Source organism: Aotus nancymaae, unplaced genomic scaffold (genome assembly GCF_030222135.1).
Source record: "Aotus nancymaae isolate 86718 unplaced genomic scaffold, 86718_ANA_hifiasm-v0.15.2.pri h1tg000040l, whole genome shotgun sequence".
Lineage (NCBI taxonomy): Eukaryota > Metazoa > Chordata > Mammalia > Primates > Aotidae > Aotus > Aotus nancymaae.
In genome coordinates this window covers 83,305,370-83,318,618 of record NW_026988454.1, presented here as the reverse complement: position 1 = coordinate 83,318,618, position 13,249 = coordinate 83,305,370, and the positions used below count along the sequence as shown (strand labels likewise).

At 38.8% G+C, this 13,249-nt stretch overlaps 2 protein-coding genes across 4 annotated transcripts in view; one reads left to right on the top strand and one right to left on the bottom strand.

Annotated features, from left to right (window-relative positions):
- ME1 (malic enzyme 1) overlaps positions 1-13,249 on the bottom strand; it is a 216,514-nt gene that overhangs the window by 94,867 nt on the left and 108,398 nt on the right. For all 3 annotated transcript variants that reach the window (XM_064360881.1, XM_064360883.1, XM_064360882.1), the window contains one exon: positions 6,455-6,558. In XM_064360881.1, coding sequence (XP_064216951.1) covers positions 6,455-6,558 — 104 coding nt within the window. The remainder of the gene's footprint in view (positions 1-6,454; positions 6,559-13,249) is intronic.
- Positions 208-4,223, top strand: LOC135268350 (ras-related protein Rab-31). The gene has a single exon (XM_064360880.1). It carries the CDS (start codon positions 225-227, stop codon positions 810-812), a length of 588 nt encoding a protein of 195 aa, XP_064216950.1. The 5' UTR covers positions 208-224; the 3' UTR covers positions 813-4,223.

Here is a 13,249-nt window from a genome sequence, read left to right as displayed (position 1 = left end):
ACATTAAAAATAACCAGTTTTTCTGATTCTGGATTAACACAAAGTATTCAAAATTCACTCATATCTCATTTTTTCCCAAAAGCTTTTCATTGGTTCCCAATAATAAAAATTTATTCTCGGCTGGCGGCGCGAGCAAGGGACCCAGGCGGGAGACGCCGGCGGGGCGCGGGCGCGGCGGCCCCGGAGGATGCTGCTGAGCCCCGGCCTGGTCCGGCCGCGAGCACATGATGGCAATACGGGAGCTCAAAGTGTGCCTTCTGGGGGACACTGGGGTTGGGAAATCAAGCATTGTGTGTCGATTTGTCCAGGATCACTTTGACCACAACATCAGCCCTACTATTGGGGCATCTTTTATGACCAAAACTGTGCCTTGTGGAAATGAACTTCACAAGTTCCTCATTTGGGACACTGCTGGTCAGGAACGGTTTCATTCGTTGGCTCCCATGTACTATCGAGGCTCGGCTGCTGCTGTTATTGTGTATGATATTACGAAGCAGGATTCATTTTATACCTTGAAGAAATGGGTCAAGGAGCTGAAAGAACATGGTCCGGAAAACATTGTAATGGCCATTGCTGGAAACAAGTGTGACCTCTCGGATATTAGGGAGGTTCCCCTGAAGGATGCTAAGGAATATGCTGAATCCATAGGTGCCATCGTGGTTGAGACAAGTGCAAAAAATGCTATTAATATTGAAGAACTCTTTCAAGGAATCAGCCGCCAGATCCCACCCTTGGACCCCCATGAAAATGGAAACAATGGAGCAATCAAACTTGTGAAGCAAACTACGCAAGCCAGCCGCCGGTGCTGTTGACCCAAGGGCCATGGTCCATGGTACTTGAAGAAGCCAGAGCCCACAACCCTGTGCGCTGCTGAAGGACCCTATGCTCGGTGTCCTGGCACCTCACTTTGAGAAGAATGAGCACCCTGGCTTTGCATCCTGGAAGACCTGCAGGGGGTGGGGCAGAAAATGTCCCTGAAAAAGGATTTTAGAAAACCCTGGAGAAACCCACCACACCACCACAAAATGGCCTTTAGTGCATGAAATGCACATGGAAGGGATGTAGTTGCATTTTTGCTAAAAAACCTTTAAAAATTCTTGGATGTATGCAAAAGTCTTACTGCCTTATTATGTGTATGGAATTCTAAAGTGGAGTTCCACTCGGATTTCCTGTGCTATCTATCCAAATTCCAGTAACTTCTTCAGTGTCATTGCCTTTGTTGCCTAACCAACCTTCACTGAAAGGCAAATTTAATTCAGGAGGTTAGGTTTTAGCTAGCTTTGGAAGTAAGCCTTTATTTATTACTTTTCTGAGGGAAAGGGAGAAGTGTCAATGGACCATCACTCAGACTGAGACTTGAGCTATTACAGAAGCCAGGAAAAGTGTATTAGAAACTGTTGTCTACACCTCTTTTAATTGGTGAACATTTTTCTAAGTTATGGTCATATATACCCAAACAAACCAAATCAGACTAAATTATTGCATATGATTTTGAGACTGGGAGGCCTAGTTTGAAAGAGCAATTTAAGTAATCACTATGTAAGTGGTGAGAGATGCAGGATATACATGTTATTCAAGAGACCACCTGACATGCTTCTCTTCCGCAGGAGTACATTTCTCCTCTCTTAGAGAAGTTTAATGCACATAGTATTATTTTACTAAGAGAATATCTCTTAGTGTCATATCTAAGGGAAGAGAATTAACTGGAATTAAGTTTAATGTTTGAATCTAAATCATAGGGCAAACTTCTATTAATAGCAATTAATAATAGGTTATAGGAAAGCCAGCCAAAGGAAGTATCAGCACCTTAAAATTCTAGACACAAAAAAACTACAAAATCAGAGAAAGTATTTTTATGTTTCTAGCTTGGAGAGAAGGTTTTAGGGCTAACCAGAGGTCTGACCCTGGAATGCCAAGGAACTGAGAATGGACTTCGATGAAAACCTTCCTTTTCAGATTCCCTGTCTGCTCAATTAATTAAAGATCTTTGAATCCAAAGGAAGTCAAGGAATAAAAAGCTTGGAAAGGAAGAAAAGTGATTCCTACTGAAAATTCAAATTCTATTACCATTCTAACTTTCATAAAATGTTGGGATCAAGAAGCAGTTGATTTCCTGCCAGGGCTTATATTAGGGGGTGATTCTTAAAGGACATTAGGATTGGTGCTCAGAAATGGTTAATCATGCTGTGTGCTAACCAGGGCCAGCTGGTACCTTCTTTGCCATGAGCATTCGAGGGACAGCTAACCCTTATTGACAATCTATAATGTGAAAGTCAGGAAAGAGATCATGAGCTGATTAGATTAAAGGTGGCTCATGCCTGTAATCCCAGCACTTTGGAAGGCCCATGCAGGCAGATCATGAGGTCAGGGTTTGAGACCAGCCTGACCACCATGGTGAAAACTCATCTCTACTAAAAATACAAAAATTAGCTGTGTGGTGTTGGGTGCCTCTAGTCCCAGCTACTCAGGAGGCTGAGGCAGGAGAATTGCTTGCACCCAGGAGGCAGAGGTTGCAGTGAGCCAAGATCACGCCATTGCACTCCAGCCTGGGCAACAGAGCAATACTCCATCTCAAAAAAAAAAAGACCTGGCACTTCAGTAATCAGCACACTTCTGCTTCACTCAAGAGAGTTCATTGACAGTCTTAGGATATGAAGGCTGGAAAACATTTATTTTGCTTCAAGAGTTACATTTGGATCTCCCAAACAGGTACCTCAAAAACTTAGCAAGTGGCATTTGGATGTCTTGACAGGGTCTTTGCAGGAATTTTTAGGGTTTTTTCCACATTAACGGCTGGCATGATGGTGCTTGCAGGCCAAGAAATGATCATACCTTTTGCCAAAGGTAAAAAAAAATTGAGTTGAAAATTAAAGTGACCTCTTTCCAGCTGACATGTAGGCTTAATTTGTAACCTTTCTTCATCTAGTTTTCCCTGAGAACCTGGATTTATCTCTAGACAGCTGATCAGGTTTTGAGCTGAGGGATAAGATCCTAGCTGAGAGTTTTGTATCTTTGGGCTGGGTTTGCAGTGGTTGTATTTTGCATAAAATGTCTAGTCTTAGCCACACGTAGTGAGCTACTCACTAATGAGCCCATGGTTTTATTTCAGAAGCACATGAAGGTGTAAAACCACTGTTACCTTTCTGTATTGCCTTAGCTATTCAAGCCAGTCAGATGACAATATATATATATATTCTGATCATCACTCAGAGCAGTCGGTGAAGAAAGTAGATCACACTAGGGCACACTGGTATTCACATAAACATTGAATCTTCTCTGTGGATGCTCAGGCCTTGTCTACAATGAGGCATTACGACCTTCCTTTGTTTTGGCTTGGGATTACTTCCTGGCTGTCTAATAATTGAACCATAACCACATAGTATTATGTAAAGGCCTGGAAATTACTGTTGCTAAAAAGAACTCATGTAGTTTCATGTGATGTTTCATGTAACGTTTTCCAAAATTTGTTCCTTCTCCCTTTTTTTCCTTTCATGTGTGGCATGAGTGTGTGTCTGTGTAAATATGATTGTGTATGTGTTTTTCCAACATGTAATCCATTTCACTGATTGAGTTTGGCCTCTAGCCATACATTAATATAAGGTAGGCATGGCTTCTCAGAGGGCTGATTTCCCAGCGGAAATCCCTGAGAATGGCAGTGGAGTTGTGCAAGCATTTTGCATTGTCACATAATTGACTTGCCATTTTATGGTTTAAAATGGCACATTAGGCATTGAAGATGATGTTACCTTGCAGACTAAAAGGCTGAAGACGCGAAACTAACTTTTAACCAACAATAAGGGCTGTGCCCCAATGAAAACTGAGTTCATTTTCTGAGAAAGGTTTGGATGACTGAAATATTTCCTCTACAGTCAAGGACCTTGGCATGTGATGGCTGAAACTGAACTTTTTTGTGTGAGCTTCAGTTCTCACTGTTCTGCAATGCTCATGGCAAACTGAATGGTGAACTAGCTTATACACTAAAGGGTTCTGAGCTGTATTCAGACCTATTTGTTATCTAGCTTACTGTCTTAACATTGTTGAAACCAGACCCCGTAATCCAATGGTGCTGCTCTGTTGTGCAGACCGCTTCCTTTTCTCGTGTTTTTGCAAAGCGCTTCCGTCTGGGCTGGACCCAGTTCTTGCACATACAAGACACCGCTACAGTCAGCTAGGACCTTTCCACCATGTATCCTATTCTGTAGTAAAGCATTTCCTTCAACAATGCCCAATTGTATCTGTTATTTTTGGTTTAACACACACTGATTCATACTAATAAATATTTTAAGTTTTAAATAAAAAAAAAAAAAAAAAAAAAAAAAAATTTATTCTCCCTTTACTTCATCAGTACTTAAAGTGCACCTAACTTGTTAACAGTGTCTCTGTTTGTTAAAGTTGCTTTATTTAGATAGATTTTATTCCAGACTGCATTTCCTTTCCTTTTATATAGCCTTACAGTATTATCTATATGTCTTGATTAATGTCATTACTGAGGAAGTTAGATAATTCAAAATCTTACATGAGTATTTCACAAGGTAAGGCACTTTATGAAAAACTATCAGAAATTAACTGTATCATGTGATCTCAAACTTAAACTGAAAAGTTTCTCAACTATTTCTATAAATAAGTATAATGAAATTGGTCAAATAATTACAATAAACAAATCAAGCATGTGGTTCTAAAATGTAGTCCATACTAATTGGTAAATGTACTCAGCACTAAAACCTTGAGTAATGAGAGGTTCAATACATTCTAAATGTTGTGCAAACTGATGAAAGCACTTTCTGCTGTTGGATACAACTGCTTAAAAATAAACATTATAATAAAAAGAAACCAGAAGTGCATCTCTAGTTACAGTTAATTCTAGTGATGACTTTATTTCTAAGAAAAACCAAGGCAACATATGTGTTTTTAAATAGTATGTGGTTTTTGTGGCTATACAGTAACCAAGGGATGACTGTCAGTGTGACAAAATTCTCTCAGAACATATTGCTAAATTATGGTGGGAGTCTCTTTTTTGAAAAAAAAAAAAAAAAAAAAAAAAAGGAAAAATTTACAATAGCATCTGGCCCACAATCAAATGCTAACTGGAAAAGATGAAAATACAGGTTGAGCATCCCTAATCCAAAAATCCAAAATCCAAAAATACTCCAACATCTGAAACTTTTTGAGCACTGATATGATGCCACATACCCTGAACACATTATTTTTTTCATTGCATTCATGGTATATCATGTTTTTTACTGTTAAGGATTTATGTGTGATAAATATAAAAAAAAGTTTGCTTATTGGTAGCATGTAAAATTCAGAGTCAGGGATAATGGTGATGCCAAACAACCAAAGATTGTCCACATGTGTAGCTGAGAGAGTGACATCTTTGCCTCTGATGGTTCGACGTACACAAATTTGTTTTACACACAAAATTATTTAAACTTTTGCATGAAATTACCCTCAGGCAGCCAGATGTGGTGGATCACGCCTGTTATCCCAGCACTTTGGGAGGCCAAGGCAGGTGGATCATGAGGTCAGGAGTTCGAGACCAGCCTGACCAATATGGTGAAACCTCGTCTCTACCAAAAATACAAAAATTAGCCGGGGGTGGTGGCATGCACCTGTAATTCCAGCTACTCAGGAGGTTGAGGCAGTAGAATTGCTCGAACCCAGGAGGCGGAGGTTGCAGTGAACAGAGCTTGCACCACTGCACTCCAGCCTGGGTGACAGAGTGAGACTCCATCTCAAAAAAAAAAAAATAAAAAATTACCTTCAGGCTATGTGTATATGGTTTATATGAAAAATAAATTTCATGTATAGATATGGGTACCATCCCATTATATATGTGAAAATACTTCAAAATCTGCATAAACACTAATGGTCTCAGGTGTTTTGGATAAGAGATACTCAGCATATATACTACTGCATTTTAATCAAATACCATAGATTTAATCAGAGATGTATTGATCGTGATGGAATGCCCTGTTCTTGCTCCATCTGGAACCCTGTGGACTGTACGAACTCATGCTCAATCCCTACCTCTTTCTTTGCTTTTCCTTTGTGGCTGGTAGTTGACCATAAAAGAGTCAAAGATGACTGAAGATCAGATTTTATCATCAACCAGAAAGTACAGATTGTCAACAAACAAAAAGTTTGCCACATAATTTAGTCACTGGTCACTGCCTACTTTACCATAGTCACACATTTCAACAGCCACAGGTTCTAAAGATTATTGTAAAAAAAAAAAAAAAAAGCATATTCAGGGACAGCAACAGAGATAATCTTTTCTGGATAGACACATGATATTATTATCTGTCCATTAATAATTAAGAGGAAATAGGATATATACTTTTTTCATTCAAATTACTTCTAATTATTAAACCATGTTGCATAAATCTTGGATTTTTAAAATAGTCTGTTATGTTATTGTTATTGACTAAAATATAGATAAAATAAAGATACATACTTGGAAGAAACTGCCTCCATGAATTCATCCAAAAAATCATCATATTCAGAACCTCTTACTCTTCTCTGCCGTAGTCCAATGTAGAGTGGATCTTTAAGTAACTCCTATTAAAAAAAAATGTTACCATAAAAATGGAAATAACTATAGGCAAGTAGTTTTTTGAGCCTCAGTTTTTTAATCTGTATAAAAGGGATTAAAAATAGAAATGAAATCTGACTATACTGATTCAGAATTAACCTAGAGTCGTTACTTAATGTTACATAGACTATATTTATAGTATTTATCCGCCAAATAAGAAAAATAAATCCTAAATGTTAAAAACATTCTGGATTATTCTGAGGAAAAGAAAAAAATTAAAATATCTCATTTGTGTTTATTTGAAAAGTACAATTCAGATTTTACAAAGTTTATCACACAGAGAAATAATATTGAGTTTTAAAATATTAGCTTAAAGAATGGAAAGACTGCAATTCCTTTTATTGAGATGGAGTCTTGCACTGTCGCCCAGGTTGTAGTGCAGTGACACCATTTCAGCTCACTGCAATCTCTGCCTCCTGGGTTCAAGCAATTCTGCCTCAGCCTCCTGAGCAGCTGGGACTACAGGTGTGAGCCACCACACCCAGCTAATTTTTTTTTTTTGTATTTCTTAGTAGAGACAGGGTTTTACCATATTGGCCAGGATGGTCTCAATCTCCTGACCTTGTGATCTGCCCACCTGGGCCTCCCAAAGTGGTGGGATTGCAGGTGTGAGCCAGCGCACCCAGCTTAGCAACTGCTTTCTTAATTTTCCACTTCCAAAAAAAAAAATTTTCAAACAACAGTTTTATTTTACCTTTACTATGATAGTTAACAGACTTTAAAATAAACTTTTTAGCCTTTACTAGTATTTTCTTAAACTTTTTAACTTTATACAGTTTAAGTTGTCTCTTAAACTGATATATCTGAGAACATTTCTCTGTATAAGTTTTGATATATATAGTATGTAATATAAATTTTACTAAATCAGTTTTAAATTGAGATATAATTTAAATACAGTATAATGTACCCATTCATAACAAAAGCTCTCAGTAAACTAGAAGCAGAATGAAATCTCCTCAATGCAATAAAGGACATCTATGAAAAACCCAAAGCTAATAGCGTATTTATAGCATTTATAAAGACAAGAAAATTTACCCTCATCACTTCTACTAAACACTATACTGGAGACCCTATCTATTAGAATAAGGCAAGAAAAATAAAGGAATACAGATTGGAAAAAAAAGAAGCAAAACTTTTTTTATTTGTACACACATGATTGTGTACATGGAAAATACTAAGAAATCTACAACAACAAAAAAAAAGTAGAAAAAAATACATGAATTTAACACAATCACAGGTTATAAAGTAAATATACACAAATCAATTGCACTTCGATATACTTGCAATGGGCAGTTAAAAATGAAATAAAATATACAACTCCATTTATAATACCATCCCAAAATGCAAAATTCACAGGGACATATTTGACAAAATATGTGTAATACCTGCACACTGTAAACTACAAAATATTGCTGAAAAAACTCAAAAAGACTTAAACTGGGAATAGCCCAGAAAAAAAAAAAGACCAAATTGACACCTTCAGTAATGTAGACTAGAGAAAATCAAAATAATGAACTTGTGAAACCGGCTAATGAGATTTCCAGGCAGAATGCTGAATTGGCTTCTTGTGTCTATATAATAAGATATAAAACAGAGAAGAGCTAGAGAAGAAAATGTTCAGTATGTGATCAAAATTGAAGGAATATAGACAACACAGGACTTGCTGGTAAAAGATTTGCAGAGTAAAATAAGCTCTTCAAAGATCAAATTTAGTGTGTGGTTATAATAACTTTTTTAGAAACATCTGAATGATTTAAAATGAAGCCTAATAGATCACCTTGACTAGACAAAAGGAACTGGCCCTGCAGCACTCTGACATACCAGCCAACAAAGGAAGGAGGCCTACTTTAAAAAGAATTGTGAATGGAGCTTCTGTCAAATTGAGTAGACTATAACCTGATATAGAGAAAGCCTAAAGAGTTTTTAAGGGTATGGTACTATCTTGGATTATTAAGACAAAGACACTTTAAAATTAAAATAATTATCTGGGTCCCCAATTTTCTATAGTCAGGAAACAGACTGAAAAGTTATTCAGCTGCTAATACAGATCATTTCTTATGAAAAAAGAAGGATATCTCAGAGGACAGAGTCAAGACCAAGAGGGCAAAACCAAAAGCCTAAAATAAACAATGAATTATAGAACTACTCTGAGGAAACAGAATGGGCCCTATTCACCCCTTATCCCAATGTAGGTGACCTGGCAACATGTGTACTGTGAGATTTCAGAATTGCTATGGCCTATTTAGAGCCATATGATTCCTACTCCTCCAGCTTTGAATGAGAATATTCATGGTGGTTATTCTGTCCTTGCCTTGCCATTGTATGTTTGATATGTAGGAATACAGAAAGGAGTCCCACCAAGGAGCAAAACCCAGGAAACCTCATTTGCATCTAGACCTGATTTAGATGACAATATCTTGAACTCTGGACTCGCTGCTATCAGTGAGATGAAACTTTTAAAATCCTAGGATGGTGATGAACATATTTTGCATATAGAATGTGAATAATTTCTGAAGAATGAGAACTGATGTGGAGAAAGGCCCAGCTGTGGCAGGCATCCTAGCCTTCTTAGCCATTCCAGTACAAACTGCCAACTCACAGAATCATAAACATTAATAAAACAGTAATTGTTTTAAGCCACTGAGTCTGTGGGTGGCTTTGGTAAATGATAAGGTTTTTCAGAAATGGCGATGTTAAGAAGGTTAAATCTTCAGATGTTAAGAATAATCTGAAGTGGAGTTTATCTAAAACCAACAGAAATTATAGCCCAGTTGTTGACACTTGTTGTCCTGTGTAATTAGTAATGGCACCCTCTGTCATTGTGAAATTGTCTTGGTTTGGCCGATATATCTTACTTATAATATACTGCATAACAAGAGTTAAGGATTTCCAGCCAGCTGAAAGTTAACAAGTTATACCATATAAATGTATTTCAGATGAAATGTGAAATCTGAAACCAAGTGCTGCTGTAAAGTGCAGCTGCTCCTTAAGGCATAAAAACTTTAAACAATCTACTGGCAGGCTTCTGAGCAGCTGAGGTTGAAGTGCCGATGCACTACTAATGGCTGCCAGAATTAAAATACTTTCTCCTTGTCTAAAATATATTTAGACTTCTAAAATGTGAATTAGAAAAGAACAAAATTGAGAAAAAAATGTTACATTTCCCCTTCTCTTTTCTCCCTCCTTTCCCATGTTAATGATTAAAGTATACACCATAAAGAAGTCTGACTACAACACAGTAAAATACAAAGATTTATGAATAAGATAGAGATTTTGAAGTAAATCAGAAAGTTAAAAAATTCTTGATTCCCGGGCAAGATGGCTGATGAACAGCTCTGGTCTGCAGCTCCCAGAGAGACCAATGCAGAAGGTAGATGATTTCTGCATTTCCAACTGGGCTACCTGGTTCATCTAACTGGTACTGGTTAGACAGTGGGTGCAACCCACAGAGGGTGAGCAGAAGCAGGAGGGGGCGTCACCTCACCCAGGAAGTTCGAGGGGTCAGGGAACTCCTTCCCCTAGCCAAGGGAAGCTGTGAGAGACCATGCCATGAGGGACTGTACACTCCAGCCCAGACACTACACTTTTCCCATGGTCTTTGCAGCCCACAGATCAGAAGATCCCCTTGGGTCCCTACACCAAAAGGGTCCTGAGTTTCAAGCACAAAACTGGGAGGATGTTTGGGTAGACCCCAAGCTAGCTGCAGGATTTTTTTTGTACCCCAGTGGCGCCTGGAACACCAATGAGACAAAACCATTCACTCCCCTGGAAAGGAGGCTGAAGCCAGGGAGCCAAGTGATCTTGCTCAGCAGATCCCACTCCCATGGAGCTCAGCAAGCTAAGATCCACTAGCTTGAAATTCTCACTGGCAGCACAGCAGTCCATAGACGACCTGGGACACTGGAGCTTGTTGGAGGTGGGGCCTCTGCCATTACTGAGGACTGAGTAGGCAGTTTTCCCCTCATAGTATAAACAAAGCTGCCTGAAAGTCTGAACTGGGCAGAGCTCAAGGCAGCTCCACAAAGCCACTTTATCCAGACTGCCTGTCCAGATTCCTCCTCTCTAGGCAGGGCATCTCTGAAAGACAAGGCAGCAGTCCCAGTCAGGGGCTTATAGATAAAACTCCCATCTCCTGGGACAGAGCATCTGGGAGAAGGGGCAGCTGTGGGCACAGCTTCAATAGACTTAAACATTCCTGCCTGCTGACTCTGAAGAAGAGAGCAGCAGATCTCCCCAGCACAATGTCTGAGCTCTGCTGAGGGACACCCTGCCTCCTCAAGTGGGTTGCTGACCCCTGTGCCTCCTGACAGAGAGACACTTCCCAGTAGGGGTCAACAGACACCTCATACAGGAGAGCTCCGGCTGGCAATTAGCGGGTGCCCCTTTGGGACAAAGCTCCCAGAGGAAGAAACAGGCAGCAATCTTTGCTGTTCTGCAGCCTACGCTGGTGATCCCAGCCAAACAGGGTCTGGAGTAGACATCTAGCAAAATCCAGTAAACCTGCAGAAGGGGGCCTGACTGTTAGAAGGAAAACTAACAAACAGAAAGCAATAGCATCAACATCAACAAAAAGGACATTCAAACAAAATCCTCATCAGAAGGTCACCAGCATCAAAGAGCACAGGAAGATAAATCTACAAAGATGAGGAAAAACCAGTGCAAAAAGGCTGGAAATCCCAAAAACCAGAACACTCCTTCTCCTCCAAAGGCTCACAACTCCTCACCAGCAAGGGAGCAAAACTGGATGGAGAATGAATTTGACAAATTGGCAGAAGTAGGCTTCAGAAAGTAGGTCATATCAAACTCCTCTGCACTAAAGAAGCATGTTCTAACCCAATGAAAGGAAGCTAAGAACCTTGATAAAAGGTTAGAGGAGCTGCTAACTAAAATAACCAGTTTAGAGAAGAAAATTAATGACCTGATGATGCTGAAAAACACAGCATGAGAACTTTGTGAAGCATACACAAATGTCAATAGCCAAATCGATCAAGCGGAAAAAAGGGTATCACAGATTGAAGATCAACTTAATGAAATAAAGTATGAAGACAAGATTAGAGAAAAAATAATGAAAAGGAACAAACAAAGCCTCCGAGAAATATGTGACTCTGTGAGAAGACCAAATCTACATTTGACTGGTATACTTTAAAGTGACAAGGAGAATTAAACCAAGTTGGAAAACATACCTCAGGATATTATCCAGGAGAACCTCCCCAACCTAGCAAGACAGGCCAACATTCAAATTCAGGAAATACAGAGACCACCACAAAGATACTGCCCAAGAAGAGCAACTCCAACACACATAATTGTCAGTTTCAGCAAAATTGAAATGAAGAAAAAAATGTTAAGGGTAACCAGAGAGAAGGGTCGGGTTAACCACAAAGGGAAGCCTATCAGACTAACAGCAGCTCTCTTTGCAGAAACTTTGCAAGCTAGAGAGAGTGAAGGTCAATATTCAACATTCTTAAAGAATTTTCAGCCCAGAATTTCATATCCAGCCAAACTAAGCTTCATAAGTGAAGGAGAAATAAAATCCTTTACAGACAAGCAAATGCTCAGGGTTTTTGACACCACCAGGCCTGCCTTAGAAGAGCTCTTGAAAAAAGCACTGAACATGGAAAGGGAAAACCAGTACCAGCCACTGTGAAAACAAACCAAAATGTAAAGATCACTGACACTATGAAGAAACTGCATCAACTAGTGGGCAAAATAACTAGCTAACATCATAATGACAGGATCAAATTCACACATCACAATATTAACCTTAAATGTAAATGGGCTAAATGCTCCAATTAAATGGGCTGAATGCCCCAATTAAAAGACACAGACTGGCAAATTGGATAAAAAATCAAGACCCATTGGTGTGCTATATTTGGGAGACCCATCTCACATGCAAATACACACATAGGCTGAAAATAAAGGGATGAAGGAAGATTTACCAAGCAAATGGAAAGCAAAAAAATGCACTAGTTGCAATCCTACTCTCTGATAAAACAGACTTTAAACCAACAAAGATTAAAAAAGACAAAGAAGGGCATTAAATAATGGTAAAGGGATCAACGCAACAATAAGAGCTAACTATCCTAAATATATACACACCCAATACAGGAGCACCCAGATTCATAAAGCAAGTTCTTAAAGACCAACAAAGAGACTTAGATTCCCATACAATAATAGTGGGAGACTTTATGTATTTTATTTATTTATTTATTTTTGAAAGAAAGAAAGAGAAAGAGAAAGGGGGAGAGAGAACAGGAGTCTTGCTCTATTGCCCAGGCTGAAATGCAATCTAAAAATAGGTATTAAAAACCTCTTTTATGCCAATAATTGTGCTTAACAGCGGAGACAGGAAGGAATAAGGGAAGAAAATAACAAACAGCCAACCAATATTTCATTTAAGTCTATGAAATGCTATGCAAATGCTGAAGAGTGATTTACTTCCAATTATGTGGTCACTTTCAAAATAGGTGTAATGTGATACCGAGAAAAATGTATGTTCTGTGGATCTGGGGTGAAGAATTCTATAAATATTCACTGAGTTTACTTGTTCCAGGTCTGAGCTTTAATCATAGATGTCCCTGTTAATTTTCTATCTCATTGATCCATCGAATATTAACAATGTGGTGTCAAAGTCTCCTGCTATTACTGTGTGGGAGTCCA